Source organism: Idiotropiscis lumnitzeri, chromosome 6, assembly GCF_059441095.1.
Source record: "Idiotropiscis lumnitzeri isolate Australia: NSW breed Sydney's pygmy pipehorse chromosome 6, RoL_Ilum_1.0, whole genome shotgun sequence".
Taxonomy (NCBI): Eukaryota; Metazoa; Chordata; class Actinopteri; order Syngnathiformes; family Syngnathidae; genus Idiotropiscis; species Idiotropiscis lumnitzeri.
Genome location: NC_142396.1, coordinates 17,204,728 through 17,226,226, shown reverse-complemented (window position 1 = coordinate 17,226,226; position 21,499 = coordinate 17,204,728). Strand labels below are relative to the sequence as shown.

At 43.0% G+C, this 21,499-nt stretch overlaps 1 protein-coding gene across 1 annotated transcript; it reads right to left on the bottom strand.

The window, feature by feature from the left end:
- Window positions 1-1,284: 1,284 nt before the first annotated feature.
- On the bottom strand, window positions 1,285-13,933 carry znf469 (zinc finger protein 469). The gene has a single exon (XM_088299250.1). The coding sequence runs from the start codon at window positions 13,784-13,786 to the stop codon at window positions 2,477-2,479; it is 11,310 nt and encodes a 3,769-aa protein (XP_088155376.1). The 5' UTR covers window positions 13,787-13,933; the 3' UTR covers window positions 1,285-2,476.
- Between the last annotated feature and the right edge of the window lie 7,566 nt (window positions 13,934-21,499).

Sequence of the window (21,499 nt, the reverse complement as noted above, 5' to 3'; positions counted from 1 at the left end):
GGGTAGGAGCCTCGCAAATGGAGAGAAGTGATGCTATTTCAAGACGATACTTCCTGATAATGTCGCTCCACTTCAAAGTGCAAAGCGTTCCTGTCATGCTCCTGCACGACTGGGCCTCTGGAGAATTTCCTCATAGATCACATGATAAAAAGAGGCTTGCCAGTGGGGTCCTGAGTGTGTGTGTGTGTGTGTGTGTGTGTAGCTATCTCCTGCTTACTTTATGTGGCACGGTGGCTCGAATCTGAACATGTGGAAGGCGGAGTCATTGTATGCTGCACCATGCATCAGATCAAATTTAGAGGTACAACACAGAACAAGACGCGCTGACGAAATAAAATGAATCTTGGTTCATAACCATCACACACACTTTACATAAAGCGTTGTTTTACTCAATTGATCTATAAGTCAACAACATAAACATGTTTAAAGAAATGGCATCTATCTATCTATCTATCTTTAAGGGTGTGTGTTTGTTTTTGAATATTTTCAGTTAACACAATTATATGGTGGAAAATAGAACAGATCTTTAATTGTAAAAATATGATTTCATTAAAAGAAAATGAAGTAAAACATACAGAAATCTCCCACTATATTGTAGTTCAGGCGTCATGGTCAGACTATTTCAGTGATTTTTTTCTTATGGTAGTTGTTGCTCTAATTTTTTTACAAAGAAGAAATTACGTTGTGGATTTGAGTTATGGCCGCGGTGGTCTGGAATGTAACCGTTGTATAGGAGAGATTACTGTCATGGTAATTTGCGTTTTCTCACTAGATGGAAACAACTATTGCTTACTTGGTCAATAAATGAGTGCTATATTGGTATTTTCACTAGAATATTCTGTGACTTCGTATAAAACGTAAGTATAAAATATAATATCTATCCCTCTTTTTTTTTTAAGGTCTCATTATTCTTCAGAGATCATCTGTCTGCTGCGCCACCGCATGCACGCCAGTGTGTACTATGGCTTTTTATTCCTATGTGATGATGGCAAATACTCGTGTAGGAATAGAAGCCACTTTACACATGGTGTGAGGACAACATGACGTGTTTTCCTGCTGCAGAAGAGCTCCTGGTTTGAGAAATAGGAGCCAGTTCCCTGCAGTGAAGATGCGTCTGTGACCATCCTTCTGAGCTGTGTGCAATAATATGAAGTGTGTCATTGATGTGTGCGCCTCTGTTTTTGCCTGCTGGCACCAGTGCTGCTTTGTGTTTGACGCACGACGTGACAGCAGATCTGCAGGGACGACAAAGTGATGTACAACGGAAGAGAAAGAGCCAGGAGGGATCGATACAGATCTTTAATAACAACTATAAAATAGGCACTTGGTGATCCACTTTACAGCTTGCACGAGGCACCGACTGCACTTATGCACTTCCCTTTCTCGTCATTCTTTTGCACATTATTAAAATAAAACTTTGACATGAAGCATGACACAGACAATGACCTACCTACAATTCTATACAAAATAAGATACATACAGTATAAACAAAATAAAGCACCTTTTGTTGTCCAAGTAAATACTCTTCAGTATTAAACAGTTTGGTGTTGCTGACACAGATGATTGTGCTTGTGGAGTGTGAGCGTGTGTTGGTGTGTGCGTGTGCATAAGTGTGCGATTATGAATGTGTTTGTGTGTGTGGGAGAGTTTGGTATTATCAGTGCATGGGAAGAACTCCGATTACAGGTGGAAGGACGGCGAAGACCTTGTATGCACCTGAGTTTATACAATGGAATCTTTCCTAATGTAGTCTTGGAGCAGCCTACAGATGGAGCCCTTGGAGAGTTTACACAGTATCTTGAATGAACCAATAAACACACAATGTGATCAATGTGCTGTATAACTGCTACAGGTCTCATGTTCCCTTCTGAGGACTTTGGCATTCACATTACAATAAAACACAACGTAGCACCATGTAACGTTTATACAAAAGGCTAATAGAATGCAGTGCAGTAATGTTACAACAATACACAATAATATTTTGGAAGCATGTACAAAGACAAGAGTCCAGGTCAACAATTACATCATTTGGTCCTTTTACGAAGAAAGACGTACTCGGGTTAGACCATGTGATGAATGCAAAATGAACATGCATTTCTTAAAAGGATGTATTTGACTGTCTTTTCAAGTATTCTTTTTCTTTTTTTTTTTTTTTTTAATAAACATCTGTAATATAATCTCTGGAACAGATAATATATGTATATATATTTATATCTAAAAAAAAAAAAAGCAAAAGCAGAAAAGATTTTTCTGAATAACATTTTCATTTTTAGAAAAAAAAAACACATTTGGCATTTGTCCTCACATTTGTGTGATACAAGCGCATGTACAAAGAAGACATAAAGTGACTACGTATTTAAGATAGCATTTCACAGAAAAGAGCTGTGCAATCTCATTCACCATAATGAATTAAGTATAAAATCTAAAGAACTGTGAAATGTCAAAGTTTTTCATTCACAGGTCCCTCAATGTCCGCTCAGTTAAAAGATTCGGACGTGTCCTTCCTTAAAGGAATCTTAAAGCTTGTCAGTTTCTGGCCAAAGAGCTGGCTTAGGAGGTGGTTTTGGGACTCGGCTGTCCTGTAGGAGAGGCTCTCTACTGACCGAACCCCCTGCTTTGGCCTGGACTTGTTCAAGGAATTGTTCATGGGGACAGAAGACACTTTCGACATGGAGGTGTGCAGGGGCCGCCCCACAGCTCCCTTTTTGCTTTTATAATCCCCGTTAAGAGGGGCCGCAATGTCAGCTTTCTTTGGTGTACAGCTATCAAGCAAACTTCGTTTTAACTGCAAGCCCAAGGTTGAAGTCTTGCACTTGGAAACTATTTTGTTGCTCAGAACATCATCCCGCACTGAAGCTAGAACGGGGTAGTCGTTGGGGCCGTCAAATTTCTTTTGCGCGGAGGGATTCAAACACTTGCTCGGGAGGTACTTCTTTTTGGCCTTCGACTCCACACCAAAGTTCTCCTGAGTTGCTGGGAAGCAAACTCTCTGCAGGTTGTGTGGGGATTTTACGTCCTTCCTCTTCTTCTGTGCTCTCTGGGCTTCTTTCTCCTCATTTGATGCAGATGATGTTGGCGAAGCTTTGGATTGTCGGACCTGCGTTGATTCTGTGGCCTTCGGGCTGGGTTTAGCGTTGTCGCTTGTTCTGACCTTGTCCTTCTGTTCTTCCCCATGAATTAAAGGTTGTTGTTTGCCGGCAATTCTGTGTGTAGAATTCTCGGCCATCACATCAGCTGCTTGCTGTGACTCGGGTGTCTTTGCCGTGACTTGCTGTTCTCTCAGGCTGCTGAAAGAGTCTTTACTTGGTGACAGTGACTCACTTATTTCTGTGTCGCCATAAGATGAGATGTCGTTCACCTTCGTTGTCACCTCGCTCTCACTACTTCTCTCTGGAGATGTGGACCGCTGGGGGGTCTCCACTCTAATGCACACAGACTCATTCTCCTCTTTCACATCACACGGTTGAGCTGTCGATTCTCTATTACCTTCTTGGTCGAGATTAGCTACGGGTGTTCCGTCAATTTCCTCTTCCTTGGGGGCGGCAGACGAGGAGCCCATCGAAATACATTTCTCCAGCTCGACCAGGAGATCGGAGTAATCCTCAGCAATGTCCTCAGTCTTCACATTTGTGCTGTTTGTGTCACTGTGGTAGTCATTGGTGGTGGTCTGCGTAGAGTCATCCAACATGGGCACAGTCACTTTAGGAGTCTGTGTTTCTGAGGCTTGATTTAGGTGCAGGGAGCCCACACTGGCAATGCCACTGTCTGTGCTGTTCTCCTGCAGACTGTCGGAGAGAATTCGTCTCTTTTTACTTGCAGGGGAATCACATTCATCTTCCTTGCACAGAGATGCTTTGACGGGCCTGTGAACACCTCTGAATTTAAAGATTTTGTTCCCTCCTGAAAGGTGCTTTTCCATGTGGCGATCAAACTGCTCCTTCTTAGAGAAGGTGTAGTTGCAGGTGCTGCAGATGAAAGACTTTTTAATCACATGCATGACATCAGCACACAGCTCACAGGTGTAGAGGGTGGTGTGTTTGAAGTCCAGCTCGTCCGCTTCCTTGTGTGCCATCTTCAAATGCTCTTTTAGGTCTTGGGCCTCTCGATACGAGACGGGACATTTGTGACACAGGAAAATCTTCTCCAAATTGTGAACCACCAGATGTCGCTGAAGTTTAAAGGGTTTAGGGAAACGCTTCCCACAGTGGTGGCAGTCTCTGGAGGGATCCTTGCAATTGGGATGCATCTCCACATTTTTAGGGGCTTCGGTTTTGTGAAGGACCTCGAGTGGGGTCAGTGTGTTCTTGCAGGCGCCTCCTCCACCACTGCCTTTAGATTTGTGGAGTTTTCGTTCAGCCTCTTCCGGGGTTTTGCTTGCGTCCAAATTGCTGTTTGCGGCAACTGTTTTTTCTTGTTCTTTAGTGGCTTTGCTGGACTCTCTGCTTGCTTTGCTAGGCCGATGCTGCATGATGGATGTGATGAAGTTCTTCACGGCTGTTTCCTGCATGAAGCAGCCTGGAATGTTCAACATGGAGCCCTGAGTCTGACCTCGGCGAGCAAACTGAGTGGCATGCTCTCTCAAATGTTCATTGTACATCCACACATCCGAGATCTCCTTCAAGCACATTCCGCAGGTCCAAATGCCAGTTTTGTTCTTTGCATGCTTCTCCCACAAATGGTCTCGCAACTGCTCCCTGGAGCTGAACTTGCGTTGGACGCACATGTAGCAGGTTGGCGGGGGTGATGGATTGTGGGACAACTTGTGAAAGTTGAGCTCACCTAGAGTAAGGAACCAAGTGAAGCACACTTTGCACTTGTACTGCTTATCTTTAACCTTTATTCCACATTCTTGCCGCTTTCGACCTCGCCGCTCCATTAGCTTTTTCGACTTTTCGTTGTCCTTGTTCTCCACGTCGCCAGTTGCAGTGGGGGGAGCCGCAGAGACATCTTTGCTAGAGTCAAAGAACTGAATTTCAGGTAGTTGAAAGGTGGTGTTGATGTTTTGAATGTCAATGTGGAGGTTATGAGCACTCTCAGTGACACACTGCTCCACGGTGTAGGCGTCATCCAGCACAGGTGCAGAGCAAGCCGGGTTTGACGCCTCTTCTTTACTGGTGATTGGCTCAGAGGCTACCGTGGTGTCTGCATTACGGACACTGAAATCCTGAGCGATACTCCACTCACCCGAAGGTTGAGCAACAGTGCTTTGAAGTGGATCGATTGAATGGATTGAAAGGTTGTTTTGGAGTTCTTCTTGGTCATTTTGTTTTGTGTCAGACACTGTCTGTACATCAGGGACCTTCAGTGCACTGTTATGACACATGTTTAACATGATGGTATCATCAATAGAAATTGTTTCATATTCACAAGGGGTTGTGTGGTTGTCGTTGAGAGTCTTATCAGTTTGGCTTTCCAATTGAGGGGATGTAGTGCGTGTTTCTGGTGGAGGGGTGTAGTCCTGAGTAAGATCGGAATCAGACGAAAGCTTTTGTCTTTTGTTTCTTTTCCCATAAACTCGCGGGCACTTTTTCCTTTTTGCCTCTTCGTCTCTTGGAAACAGTTGCGAGAATATGGTGTCATCGTCAAGTAAGGCCTTTAGATCAGGACTTATGCCGGGAGAAGTGAGTGGAGGCGGAGTCAAACAATTGAGCGGGTGTAGCTTGTCTGACGAGACGTCGTTTAGCTCACACTTGACATCGACTGTGACTTTTCCAAGAATCTCTTTGGCAAGTTTTTCATCTGATTGTGAATGTTCATCGATCTCGTCAGTAGCTGCACACACACTCTTTCGGGACGTGAGATGTTTTGAGGTTATAGACTGCATTATCGGTGGGTTATTCTTTGTACATACTTCCCCTTTAACCTCCTCACTCAGGTCTGTGCATAACCTCTCGTCTGCTTCGGTGACTCGAGTGACTCCTGTTCGAATGAGAACATTTGTCTCGTCAGGTGGGGACTGGGATGTATTCTCAGAGCCAGAGTTTGAAGTCAGACTGAGAAGTGCATGCTCTGTTCCAGTTCCATGTCTGTCAGGCTGTTCTTGCTCTTGGAACACGTTGCTTTTAAACTCGGGAGTTATAGCCTGGAGGAGGTCTGTTTTTAATAAATTCAAAAGCTCATCTGAGAACGGGTCAAGCTTTGAGTTTTCCTCACTATTTTTGTTCTTACGAGCTCTGCTGGTCTTTTTTGTTTTGCTTGGTAGCAGAGAATTTTGATTGCCCATTTCATCCCCTGCCACTGCACGTGTCTCGGCTGCCATTTCCTCCCTGGCTGACTCATTCGCCGCAGCTTTTAATATTACGGCGGTACTAGTCTCTGTCATCTCATCTAGTTGGGTTGGGGACGGATGTAAGTCATCTTTATGTTTCTTCTCTCCTATTTGTGATGCTTCATAAATAAGTGACATCCCCATATTGCCTGATGTTGTGTTTGGTGGGCCAATAGGCTTTTCACTTCTGGCCGCATGTTTCATGGCCTTATGTCTCTTCAAACCTGGCACGGTCCTAAAACACAGGAAGCAGATTTCACAAAGTACTTTCCCCTGCTGATGGTTGTTCTGAACCTTTTTGGGTGATAATTCTTTTTTCAAACACTGGGCAGGTTCCAATGACGGTTGGTTTTCACAGAGGATGCGTGACTTAGGGGTGGGCAGGCAGCCTGAAATGTCTTGAAGGGGAAGTACACTGCACTCTGCCACTGCTAATGATGATACAACCTTTGTAAGAGGCAATTTGATAAATTCACAGGCATCAGACCTCACCTTCACATCATCATTTAGATTAGCATCTGAGGATTCTGCGCTTGGGATTTCACTTGAAAGACCCAAACATATGTCTTGTATGACCAGTGGTTCATTCAATGAACTTGTTTTATTTGCCTCTGCTGAGTGCAGCGACAATTTGGTGTCAATAGGTGGTTTGTTAAAAATCAGTGTTGGAGTAAAGCATTGCTCATGATCATCGCCGTGACCCGGTTTTGTATAGGAATTGTCATCCAGTTTGCTCGCTGGTGAGATTGGTATGTAGTCGTATTGAGTCAGATGCGGAGGCTCATCTGAGTTGTGTTGGTAATTCAGAGGACTGAGTTTGAAATCATGAGAATGATCGCTTTTGTCCAAGCTTTGGGATTGCTCAACTCCGCTGGACACAGGAGCTTGAAAGTGTATGTTTGTGTCAAAATTAGGAAGTTCAAGGTGCGGTGGACTAGTTAATGAACACTCCATCTCGACTGATGTCTTCATGGCTACATCACAGTCCTTAACCTCCTTTTGGTATTCAGGCTCGACGCCGGGTAATCTTGTTCTTTGAATTGGAGTCGGGTCAACAGAAACATTGCATTGCCTTTGATGTGTGTCATCTTGAATGTCCGTTTCCTGCTGTTGAGTTAAAATTGGGCTGATTGGTGAAGAGGTGGGTAAAAAGGTACATTGAGCTTCCTCTACTTCATCTGTACATGGTGAGTTCAGGTGGCTTGCCATGAAGTCCACAGGAAGATCTTCTCTGATGTCGTGAACGTCTAAAAGATCCTCTTTTTTATGAATTTCATTAAATGACAGATTTGAGTCACTTTTCAAAGGGTCATGAACCTGAGGAGCCTCACAGGGATAACTTGTGGCACCAGTATTATTGAGGCTTTCCATCTGGCTAAGGACTAAAAGACTGTTTTGTCCCATTGATTGAATATTTTCAATGGTCAAGCCATTCTGGGTATTTTCTGTGTTTCTTTCCACTAAGATTGGACTGCAGGGCTTATCTTTGGTGATTATGTCCACCAATAAATCCGGATTTGGGCTAACATTGTGAATGTCACCTAAACAATGTTCGTTCTCAATAGTACTTTCGGTGTGCTGACATTTCATTTCATCACCATTGGCCATCACATTTTCTGGTGATTTGTGAATTTCTACACATTTAAGGAGAGTTGCTGATGAAGGAAGGTGTGGTTCTGCTTCCTGATAACTGTCTGTTAAATGTGATGGGCCATCACAGTTCCGAGGAGACTGATTCACATTTTTGTCTGTGTTAGTGGTCTCATTTGCATGTGGAGCCACCACGCTTGAGGGATGAGAAGATTCAATCAGCATATTTGTCTCAGGTACATGCCCATCTGAAATTAATTCCATCTCTTTCTTGCTGTTTTCGATGGGCTCACTTGGCTCTGATGAAATGGGCTGGTTTCCATAGACTATGTGGTCAGCACCGCGCGAGAGAGATGACTGTGATTCTTTGAGAAGGAATTCAATATCGTCCTTCTGCTCCTTGATATTTAAAGGTGAAAATATACTCTGCTTCTCAGTAATTGCCTCCTTTTCACTGTGATCTTCTCCCTTAGCTGAATGGCACTCACTTTCTTGTTGTGGACTTGTGAGAGAGGTGGCATTTGGCTCCCTGTGTTCTGATATAATGGATTCACTTTTGAATAGAGTGTCAGACATGACCTCAATACTTTTCATCAGGTTTTCTGTGTATTGGTTCTGTTCGAAGGCATCTTCCGCTTTTGTTTCAGCATCAATGTTGTTTTTGACATTTCTCTTTTCTGGCTTGTGGTCATCACGGAGTTGTGAGGTTAGCATTATTACATGTGAAGCATCACCGTCTTTTTTGGCATAATGCTCAAGGGCCCCTGGATCACTATGAATACTACTGTGGGGACTGTGGTGTCGACTCACCAAGTCAAAGTGGAATGGACTGGTCCATGGAAGTTGTGGTTCATTGAATGGCTCTGAAGCCACAGGAGCATCTATGGTATCATTTTCAGACTCTTCACTCAGCCGTAGAGGTGAGAATTTACTCATTTGCAGCTGCTTCGGGTCTTCTTGCCTGAGTGGAGTTTCCAACTTAGTTGTCTGCAGTTGGTTTTCAAGCTCGTTCACGATTCGCTTTATTTCCAATTCATCCTCGGAGGCGCAGCTGTTAAGGTTTGCACTGTAGTCAATTATTTTTTCTGGCAGAGACAAGGCCACATGATTGTAATCTGATTTCTTTTCGTTGGATTTATCAAAATTTCCTTTATACTGGGAAATCTCATCCGGCAGCACTGGGCTTACTATTAGGTTCCAGTCTCTTTGTTCCAGAAAAGGAGAAAATGAGGGCACAAATTCTTCTTTTTTGTCAACAGTGTTCTCTAATGAATGGAAACCCTCTTTCTGAATCGGCATGTCCGAGTAAAGGCCACTATCGAATGCTGCTAGGTCGCCAAACATGGATGAGGTGTCAAATGAAAGAGGGGACTTCATGAGCCCCTGATCCGGATCCAAAGTGTAGGGCATGAGGTGGAGTGAGTCTTTTTGTATCAAGGGACTTTGACTTTGGGTTGGTGAAAGGCACACTTCATCAATCAGGGAAGTGCAAAGAGATGCAGGTTTGTGCACGTCGAGCTCGTTTACTAAAGCAATAGACTTAGCCTCCTTAGTCACGCGCACACTGTCACTCTGTTTTTCACACAGAGTGCTGCCTGACACTTCTGCCTGTTTAGAGCGGCCCTTCGGTCTTTTTTTGCCCTTTTTACTTTTGTCAACATTGGAATCCGATTCATTGATGCTAGTGGGGGAGTGCGAGTATGTAAACTGCAATGGCTTATTTGCACTGCCACACTGGCTCTGTTCCTCTTTGGGGCATAGATTGTCTGTACTTTCGAGCGTGACTGTTGGGATATTTTCGTTGCTGCTGGACATCAGCTCTCCTGATTTGATTTTTTCAAAATCTGAGATTGATGAGGATGGTATCGAGTCAGCAAGTTCTGCATTTGCAATGGAGTTTGTTGAATTATCTGTTTTATCGTCAAGGAAATTGTCTTTGTCATCATTAGACCTCTTCAAACATTTGGAGAACGCCAGTGCTAGCGTGCTGGTCTCGTTACACGACTTCTGCTGGGATGAACTTTCATTGCTCTTTTGCTCGGAAGATTCTTTTTTTATAATATCGGCCTTCCTCTCACAGTCTGATTCAATGCGGTCAGTGCTTTTGGGGCTGTTCATGTTGTCACTTGAAACACTCACAGACGTGCTGAGTTCACTGCTTGTGGAGGACCTGCTACCCCTCCTCTTGAGTCTCTGAGGGGAACCATGTTTCTCAGATGAAAGAGAAATCTCTTCACTTTTCTTCACCTCAAAGCACTCTTTTGAGTCATGCCTCCACGCTGCTTGGTCCCTCTCACTCCGAGCTCGCCATTTACACTCTTTGGTGTATGTGTATTTACACCGACTACTTTGGTTAAGTCGGCCTTGGCTTGCTATCTTTACTGGCTCACATTCATCATCTGAGTCTGAAACATAGTCATACTCTCCAAAGGCAGGGTTCTGTACAGTGGGCCTCAGTCGTTCCATCACTAAGGAAAACTGGAGGTTTTTGGTGCCTTTAACATTGAGCTTATTTTTTTGTTGGACTATTTTATGTATGAGTTCTTTGCTCCAGGTGCCACCTCCAGTGCTCCTTCTCTTGCTCTCTTTCACTGCAGTCCTTGTGGTTGGAGATGTGGAGGTTTGGATGGGCGTTGAGGCACCAAGTACAGATCTGTCCTGAACGCTTTTAAAGGCACAGCGTTCAGAGAACCTGCTGGATAAGACAATTCTTGGGTTACTTGTGCTTTCATCGTCACTTTTGCACAGCTTTCTTGCATCCTTCACTTTACTCTCATGCTCCTTCATCTTCTCCCTTGAGGCAGTTTTGGGAATTTTCGGGGAGGTTTCTTTTTTTGTGTTGTTTTTTTTCTGATCGCGCTCAGGATTATGAGGTGTTTTCGCAGGTTTGACGCTGTATGTTTTATTTCTCTTAGGGCTGTCAACATCTGAGTCGTAAAAAGAATTTTCCTGTCTGGAGGAGTTGCTGTCGAGAGCTGCCTGTTTGTCTTTGTTCTCGACGACAACAGATTCTTTTGTTTTCACACACTGTTTGTTTGATGTTGCTTTGACAGTGTTGAGGTCATCATCAGCAAATGCATCAATAAAGCTACTGTCTATCTCCGCATTGTCTGACTGATACCCAAGTCCATTCAGAGCTTCTGTAATTAAGCTGTCCAACTTGGCATCCTCCATTTCCAGTTCAGGGAGAGGAACGGGAAGGTTGCCAGACCCAGAGAACAAGTTAAGTTTCATTGGATCATCCTTGCTGTCAGCTTTTGTTTCATTGTCTGATATCAGTTCTCCATTCTTATTAAGGCCCAAAAGAGACAGATGAAGGTCAGAAGGGCATCTTGACATGGAAACATTTGTCGGGGATGGCACAGCTTTGCGTGGTTCTGTGTGGAACTTCCTATTGTCTTCTATCTTTGGCATGTTGGGCTGTGTGCAGTACTGCTTATGTCCTAGAAAAGAAGCAACATTGCTGAAATTCTGATCGCACTGCTTACACGTCAGAAGTACATCTAACTGGTCAAGATTTGCAGTGGTTAATGAGGTGGCGAACAGCTGATGTGCGGAATAAGGTGGGGGAGGCTGGTGATGCTCCATCCCATAACTGTCCATGTAACCTTTGCTCCCATCCATTGTTGTCTTTGCATGTGTGCTGCTGTGCAGGTAGCCCATCATGTTGTCTTTGTCTCTGTCTGGTGCATAAGGAATGTTTCTTTGACTTTCGGCATGAAAGTGATGGAGGGGAGTGTTTAGGTGATCGGGAGCTAACTGGGTTTTGGACTGGGGCTGATGATAAAACGGGACGGGGGCACCTGACTTTGACATCTGACTATCCTCAGAGGTGTTGTTGACTGGGCTGGTGGAAGCTGGGGAGAGGGAAGAGCAGGTGCTACTCGATGCAGGGGTATGAGCTGGCGAGGGCAAAGGGGATTCGTAAGGCGACACCATCATAAGGCCCATGGGCGCAACTTGTAATGGTGAATAGCTGTAGTTCCTGGACGATGATACGGGAATAGTTTGGTTGAGCCCGAAGTATAAAGCCTTGTTTTTGGATTCACACAATTGTGCGTGACTCATTTCTACTTTGAAAGTTGAGACTTGTTTGACAGCCTCCTGTCTTTGGTTTGAAAAACCTTCATTATTTCTGCTGCTTTGAAATGAACTGGGGATTTTCAGTGAGCTATTTTTACGTGATTTATTATCATCCTGCCATTCAGAAGGAGAAACCATGTAAGAGACTTTCTGATTGCTTATTTTACTTTGATAACTCAATTCGGCTGCTGGCCGTAGTTGCTGCCACTGCATTCTGTCTTCTTTAGATACATTTAACCTTTTGTCAGGTGCAGACTGGTTCTGAAACGGAAACTTGTCAGTCACATCACTGTACTGAACTGAGTTTTGCTCCACTGGTAAAAATGTCTTACTAGGCCCCTCCCAAGAGTGTGGTAACCCATTTAAAATATTGTTATTGACATTTTTATCAAATTGCACTGAGCCTGTGTGAACACGATTGACTGTTGAACTGTTTAATGTTTTGCTAAGAAAGTGCATTTGTGTGTGTGGAATAGTTCTTGTGTGGTGCACACTTGCTTGTGTTCTTTGGTTGGCAGTTGTGTCTTTCAGGTGACAGTTCCTTGTGCTCCCTGGGGCTGTGGTTGCATCTTTACCGTTGACCTGTCCAAGACCGTCTGTGCTCTCTGGCAGGGCATTCTTCCCCTGCTCCGGCTGCTGCGAGAGGGAAGCGGAGCTGTCACTGCTGGTCGAGTCCTCACTCAGACTCCTAGGGCACTGAATGGAGGCCCCAACCCCTTGCATAAACTGTGACTGCTGGGTGTGAGGATAAGAGCTTCTGGGCTCCGGCTGCTGTTCATTACTGAACTTGGTGCTGTTTTGAGCAAGGTTTGGCCCCTCTCCAGGCAAAAAGGAAAATGAATTATGAGTCCCATGAACAGAACCGAGGGAGGAGTCTGTTAAGTCTTGGGATTGTGGGTTCTGTTCACAGGCAAAAGAGTCAGAGGTTGACTCTTCCAGAAAATTATATCCATATTGAAATGAGCCAGGCACAAGGGCATTTGTCTTGTTGTCTGTATGAGCAGTGGATTTTTGTGATGAAGAAAAGTTAGCACCATTAAAAGTCCTCTCAGGCGACTGCCACGTGTTGGAGGCACTCAGCTGAAAGTCACTCAAGATCAGCTGGCCGCCCGACTGTGCATTGTTGTTCTCCATCGTGGCAGGCTGCTGTTTCTGTGACAGGGCGAGATGTTGGTGGGATGAAGTCCCACTTGAAGATCCCAGTGCCTGTGAGGTATAGCTTGGAGAGGTAAGGTTCGAGGAGGCCTCTTGGAAACAGCGGCTGTAGTTGAGCTCTTCTTGCTGTACCTCAACCTCTCTCTCTGGTATACTGGGAGTGTGGAATCTGTAGCTGCCCGAGACTGGGCCACGGCCGGTGTCCAGTTTTGTTGCTGGTGAAACCTTCTGCTGTGGGTAAGCAATCCCAATGTTGAGGTTGGAGCGGGTGTTGGTAATGCTGAGACTGTACAGGTGCTGTGGGTTGCCGCGCTCTGACTTTCCGGAACGCTTGTTCTTCTCTCTGCCGCGTCCCTTTCCACTTGGTGATTGGGGACTTCCTTTGCCACTGGTCCAGGTTCTGTCAATGGCAAACTTGGAGCTGTTCTGCAATGATCTGAAGTCAATCTTGCCTGTCTGCTGTGGCCGTATTACAGCCTCACGCTGCTGAGTACCGTTACGCTCCTTTTTTACTTTGTCAAGCTTGGCTCTGCTGCTGCCTCTGGCATCAGTGTCGGCGCTTGAAAAGTGCTCTGAAGACTCCTTTGTGGTTTTGACACTCTGCAGTTGCACCGCTGTCCCCTCATCCTGCGGTTTGGACTCAGCGGCCAGCTCTTTGACAGCATGCATTCGCTGAGTCTCTCCTGCCATGGTGCACAAGGAGTGCGTTGAAAGTCCACTTCTCAGATGAGGTGTCTGGGTGACAGAGGCATCGTCTTCTGGATTGCATGAATCAGCAAACGTCCACTGGCAGGAAGTGCAAGGGCAGGGCTGCTTGTTGCAGGCTCATCGCTTTACTTTCATTTTGAGCTGATGATCTGGCAGCCCAGCAAATCAGACCTGGAGGAACACAGAACACAAGGATTAGTTAAAAGGCTTTAGCTATTTTGTCAAAATAGTTTTCCAAATATATTGAGACAGACTAACTTCACCCATTATTAACATTCAAATGTCTATGAATGTACAGAATCACGCCAACTTCTGTTATCGATTAACTAGACCAAGGAACGAACATTTTGAAATGATTCTCATGAGCAAATTGTATTTTTTTCTCCCCATTTCAGCCAGCAGAGAGCACCCTTGCATCATATTTCAACGTTGCTTGCAAAGCCCAACAACAGAACCACTTCACATCACCAAACTCTGTTCAGAGTGTAACGCAAGGGTAAATGTGGAAATATGACAAAACAAAAATAAACAAAATAGATTTACAAGACACATGCTCACCCTCAGATAAATCATTCCATCACACTTAGTTTTAAAATGATGAAGCAGACAACAGTACAGGACGATACCACTGCAGCGCCAGTCTCCAAAAAGCTGACAGTCAGTAAATGATTCACAGATTCCTTTTTTATAATGACACAACATTACAGTGTTTATGCTCTTACTAAAGAAGACTTAGATCATGGAGGAATATCTGGGATTAGTGGGTCAGTCGTTAGATATTTAATATTGAGCACAGTGACGCTTTTTGCCTTTCCTCAGCCATCCCAGACACTGCCTCTCAGGTCCTTGTTTACTTTGGCCACAACTGCTGCTGCTTCTTTTTGAGGCCAGACCAGTTGAAAACTACAGTTTAGCACCAAAAAGTCATTCAGAGGGAACTTAAATCTGACCTACTTTCCTTTTTTCCATGGCTATGACATGCAGAAGCCACAGAGGACACAATCATCATCATGAGGTTTGACACAATAATACAATAGTCTATGCGCATTTTAAACTCTCCACTTCCCCTTCAAGTGAGTAGAAATTACATTTAAATATTTAATGATAATGTGGTGTTGGTAACCGGACCTACATCCAGGACGATCATAAAACTGTTTCTGTCAGAGTTTATAACGCTGATATGTTGGATTTGTTTCACAAAGGTCCTTGTTTCAAAGAAATACTACCACTATAAATGCCGGAATAAATCTTTTGGTCCATCTTCAATATCTAATGGACTCGTTTGGCTGAACGTTAATTTTCCAGTTTCATAAAAATCAGACAAGTCTTTTTCTTCCCAAACTTGAAGATGTTAGCCACACGGTACTTCGTAAAAAAAAAAACTACTTGATTTACTTGTAAGATTTTCGGGATGTTCCAATAATGTTTTCTTTTGCACCCCACTCCCTGTCGAGTCATTGCTCTTGTGCCTTTCTGAGTCGTTGCGTATTTGCTCTCTCTTTCTAACTCGCTCTCGCTCTGTGTATGTGAGTGTGTTTATTTTATATATATATTTTTTATATATATATATATATATATATATATATAAATATATATATATATATATTTTCAGTATCACCACCAATCACAATGTTGTCAACACTTTACTATAGCTAACATTAAACAGCAGTAATATTGTTTGGTTGTAGCGAATACATTAAGGCAGTGATCCCCATCTTTTTTCGGTCACAGACCGTTTCATGGTCCGGCTGATATTTCGTGGACCGGCAACCATCCGTTATATTGCTGCTGTAGTGGTAACATAAAATATAGTAGGGGGCCTGTGCCCCAGTCGAGCTTTATGCCTAGCAACGCCCCTGGATGTCCACACTCAAACTTCCGAATCCATGCTGGTGTTTATCAGATCAAAGCTCTGAATAAAATACGGGGACAGGAGATTGGGAAATGGAGATGAGACAAAATGGCATATCCTTTAAGGAGCTCATTGTCTGGCATCTTTCCGCATCTCAGCCTCTCAAAGGTATTTAGCACATGAGAAGCGAGGCCTGAGGCTGCGACCCGGCTGGGTTTTAGGCCTGGTTGTGAAAACTCACATCTTCTCTGCAGCTCCGCACACTCTGAAAGCCAGAGTGTCTGCAGCTGTCATTGCCACAGGTTGGGGAAAGTGGCATGAAAGGCCCTGCCAGCAGTTCCATCAGGCAGTGCTTGATCCATCTCCTCAGTGTCAACAGTTACCGTCATACATCATAGCTTCAATTGTATTTGCCCAGACCGCCCGTTGAGGTTCAAGGCGGTGGATGAATGGCTCTGGCAACAAGAAGACCAGTATGAAGAAAGTAGCACCAATGCCTCAGCTGTCAGTTTACAAAGAAGCCTCATTTATTTTTCCAACGTATACTGAATACTCTTCCCTCCAAACTTATGCATTTCAATACATTCTGCGCTGGAACCACACTGATCGCACAGGCCATGCATGTCACTCTCACTATTTTATGCGACCTCTCCTTTTGAGACTAGCTTATCTGGTTTTATCTTGAAAAATAAAAATTGATCTTGGACTGTCAAGAGTATTTAGTGATGCCAAAACTGCAAGCATGGAAGCCATATGGTGGTATCAAATTTTGCATGGCTGCGCTAAATTTGGGTCTAAAAGAGTGTTTTAGTGGGGTTTCATGTGTCAATTAAGGTTGTGCGTGCATGCTTTCTTTCTGTAACTCCTCTTTCACATTATCAAGCCTCTCAAGCTTACACCCCGACTCCCCTCAACACGACCATTAGGGTATTTTGACGCTGCTGAGCACTCCCCATTAGGTATATTTATGGTATACTGTCGGTGCTGTTGTGGGGATAAAGTTGAGATTTGTTCCATTACACATGCATGGCAAGTATTCACGTTCTCCCTAAGGTGAAGAAGTGGGTAAGGGATAGTTGAGTGAAAGCGCAATTTCCTGAACGCGTCCTTTCCATTATTTTGGTGCAGAAAAAATGTGGTGTCTGCATGAGTGAAAATATGCTGGTAACACTGTGGAAATCTTTGTCAACTCATCACTTTACTGTTTTCAGATATAATTGCTTCCGCAAATCCTTATTCTCCTCGGCAATACGCCGCAGATTTCTCAGTCTCTTAGCTTAAAGGACTACAGACTCAGCATCACTGGGCTTTGTTGATGTGTTCTCTGTAACACAAGATCAACCTCATGTGACTCAAAGAAATGATGGAAGCACATTATTTCTGCCAGGATAGGTGACCTTAAGTCTCTTGCAAATGAAAATGTAACACATACAAATATTGAGAAGCTTGAGTAAATTACTCTCGAAGGACACATGAATGCAATTACATGGGGTCAGTGGGTGATCAACATTGTCGCTTAAAAAAATATAGATATTGTGATTAAAACAATACTTAACAAAATGTAAAATTATATACGGCCAAAATGCATGTGAGTCTGCATCTCTTACTTTGTCAGTTCGTCAATGAGGGCGATCAGATGTGAACTGAAAAAAATGGGGTGTTGAATTTACTCAGTTTTGATTTGTCAAGTGATGGCACAAAATAAAATCATCTGTCTCCAGATAATTTATTAAGTGGACTTAATGCTTAAAAATGTATCTGGGTGCAGATTTTATTTTGTGTAACCACAAAATAAAATTGAGTAAATTCGACAAAAACCTTTTTTCAGTGTGCACAGTGGGGGTAAAAAGCGGAAAGACGATGATCAATTTGAGTGGACATAACTGAAAATAATTATTAAATATGAGATATTCATTTATTTATGAAATTATGGCTCAACATCAATAAACTTCGGGTGGCCCGACAAAGTCACATGTTGGCCCCGGGTCTTCAGGTCACTGTTTGTTTGTTTCTTTTAATGGAAATGAAAAACAATCACTCGAATAAGCATTAGCTTTACTAGACATTTGTCCTTTTGTCCGAGACACGAGAAATGAGGTCAGCTCAGGAAAAAAAGGAAACACAGCAGAGAAGGTCATTCAACTTTGAGGAAAATCCCACATTGAGGTGAGTGTGATGCTCACTAGGCTGTATAATGAGGGGGTGACGGGCGGGGGGGAAGGGGGGGGGGTTGGGTGCCAGAGGGTGAACTGGCAGAATAAAGGCTGTCTTGCTGCTCTCATCAGGCCACTGCCGGCATGACTAGTCCAGCGAAGGGAATGTGCAGTCAGAAGGGCTGGCTCAGAGCCCATACTGGGGCACGCTGCCAAAACCTCGGTCAGCGTGCCTGCCTACTCTGTATTTTTGGAAACATCCATTATGCAAGCAATTTGCCTTTAAGATCTCTGCATTCAAAGACTGGGAGGGAAGAAAATGTCAATGATGTGAGGACAGTGCAGCATGTTTTCACAGCAATGCAGCCACGGATATTAATACCCTGAAAGTGGAAGTGTGATCATGAGTGATGTCAGTATTCCATCATGCCACCTCACTTCCCAACTTGCGATTTATGGGCTAAATCTTTCACATAGTTCAACTTCCTCCATACTGCTGATAGCTTGTCAGAACAATTTAAATATTCAAAAGTTGCCACCGCTTGCACTATTGTTGCAGTTCAAATGACACATTGCAGTACTGAAAAGAGATTGCAATAGTGGCGCCTTCGTACCTCCACCAGGCCTAATTCCACCCTTAACTCAGTGTGGTTAGCTGCGCAGCAGGGACGACGTAAGTGTGTGTGTGTGTGTGTGTCTAAAAGGACTTTGGTGTGTAATTCCAGAAGCTCCCTTTACCACCTCCCTAGTTTTTCCCCCCTTTCGCAGACGGGTTTTCTTTTATTTATTTATTTTTTCTAACCACGAGATTCTGTTTCCATATTGCTAACCGCGACATTCCACAAACATGATGGAATCTTTGTTTTAGTGTTTAAAGGTCATATTTTTTCCTCTTTTTTTTTGTATTTTTACATAATTTCCCTTGTGTCTGCATGCGTATGGAACATTACTTGTGTGATTGTTCCCAAAAATCAGGTATACTATTGGACTGATCATAAAACAAGACTGAAAGGAGCACGACTGCGGCGGAAGGACTTGCTAAGCAAGTCAAGCTTATCTTTAATTGACAAATTCCTTCATTCAGGTTTTATTTCTTCCACCTTCCTTCTTTTAGTGGATCAATATTTGCTTGTCCCTTCTTTAGCCAGGGCAAAAGTATTTGGTTCCCTATCAAAATAAGTTTTATTAAAAGAAAGAGATACTTTCAGATTAACTAAGTAAAGGATTATCTTAATTGTCACAGGTATGTCTGGGGCAACACTGCTTAATTTTAATATCTGAAGAATTAACCGGGGTAATTTTTAGAATTCGAACACACTAGGGAGGTTGATACAAGCTGCATAACTCACCAGTGTTTAGGCAACCCAAACAGCCAGAATGGGACCTTGGGGTGGTCCTTACTGGAGTTGAATGTGGCAGATGGACCCCACAAATCCAAACAAAAAAGTGGGAGAGGAAATATAGCAGAACTCAAGGGTCTCAACCACACACAGCAAAGAAGTCATAAATCAAAAATCTCCGTCCGACAGGAATAGAAAAACAAACGCATATAAAAATATCAATAGATGAAAGAGCTCCTTATGTATTTTACATTTGATAAATATTATTTCAGGATTGTTATGCTTCGTTCTATGGTTTCAAACAAACTAATTTTGGAACATAAACCCCACCCCTTCCAAGAAAACTGGAGTGAGGCTAAATTCTTTTTCTCCATTGACTGGAAAAATCTGTAATACTATAACTTATTTTCTGGTATTTACAATGCGTCTGTAGACTTCTGCGGTCATTTAGTTGCTCAAAGAAGATTATGGTCATTTGACTATTTTTTTAGTGGTCAGATAGTTCTTTCTTCTCCTGGAAATTGCAAATTGTTGTATTTGCTATGGTCTATGAGTTGTGCTTTGTTGTTCTTTTCTATCTATCTATCTATCTTCTTTCAGGGGTGTGGCGGATATTGGGAATTTAGGGAGATTCCCGAACGGCCAGTCCATTTCAGGGCCTGCCTAACTCCAAACCCCTGCAACTCTCCCCCACCCATATTGGCTTCCATGTTTACCTTCCTACCGATCTTACACATGGCTGAGTTCAGACATACAATATGGACGCAGGTACAGATATCGGTACTGGTTCATCTCCTGTAAGTATAATATACTGTATTTTTACAGAAACATAATGTTGATGTGAAAGAAAACCAAAGGCATCAGCATGTAAGTGAAAGTCCAAAAATGGGATTGAGCCTGCAGAGGCAGATTTACAGTGTCTGTTGCCTCAAGGTACTTTTCTTATTGACCTGTCAGCCTTCTACCATGAATCAATGAACAAACTCATCTAAGGCCAACGTGCACGGGCAGGCAGGAATGGATCCTCATGTCACTGATAACACCTGTTTGACACAAGTCCATTCATCTTGTAATATGTGATTCAATAGAATGAAAACTTCTCAGCAATACAAATGATCCAGCATAACTGTCCAAAATCTGTGATTTTCCCATGCTTTGCTGTCACAGTTTATTTGGCCAATATTTTTAGGATAATATTTTCTCACAAACTATCACAATAAACAAACATCTCATTTAACATCTCATAACATTGTTTCCTTAAATTCCATTGATAGAGAATAATTCAATAACATCCTTTTTAAGATCAATTCAATTTTAAAGCTCAAAAATATTGAACATTAAAATGTGGAGCAATAAATAGAAAAAAACAACATGATAAATAAAACAGATTAATTCAAATAAATATTAATCCCTAACATATACAACCATGCATCTGTAGTGACAGAATACAAAGGAAATGTCTTATCAGCTTCACCTTGTTGTTCAAGAATTGCTGTTTGGGAAATGTATGTTTTTTATGCAAGTCGTACTGTTTATCAAAGGTTTCTTCTGAACACTGGCTGCTCAACCATTTTGAATGGTAAGTAACTCTAGCAGTGAGGTGATAGAATTGCAAGCTGTGAGGAAATGTTTTTCCGTAACCAGCTGACGAGACTGTGTTGGAACTGATTGGTGGTTTTAATTGGACTTTGAGGTTTATTATGTTGCGACTTCCTTCATACGAATGTGTCCTACGGGCTTGTTGATTGTGGGCTCGGCACAATCATCCAGCTTGGATCCAAAACATTCCTACAATTTCCAAACCTTAAAATAAACACGAGTCTTGTACGTTTATGAGGAGCACACACCATCCGAGTACATTTAATGTCTGCACGACAAATGTGCGAGAAGAGTGATCTTTGAAACGTTGACTTTTAAGTCGCTTTTGAAAAGGTGAGATGTCGCTGACATTTATCCGATAAAAGTTACAATAAGTTTTTGTTTCAGTGTTTCGTGAAAAAAAAAGAAGACTTTATGACCATTAATTTCAAAAAGTAATGTGTCAAAGGACACTTAAGTTCCAACGTGACAGAGAGCAGAACACATATGGGCCACACAATTGTGCCAGATGAGGCACGCTTGTTCCCCCCAAAATTCCAACAGTGCTATCTGTGAGTGGAATTTTAATCGACAATCATGTTAGCAATTGGGAGAAAAACCCACTTTACAAGAAGTCATCTGAGTACATGCGCGAGTGCAACTGCATATAATTGTACACTTTAGCAACTTTACATATCTGCATGTGTGGTTGCAATAAATGTGTCTGTCAATGCTTTCATGCATAATTTCAGTATGGAATGTGTGACCAATA

Coding starts and splice junctions, on each gene's coding strand:
- znf469 (XM_088299250.1), bottom strand. CDS start 13,786: ATGGCAGGAGAGACTCAGCGAATGCATGCTGTCAAAGAGCTGGCCGCT.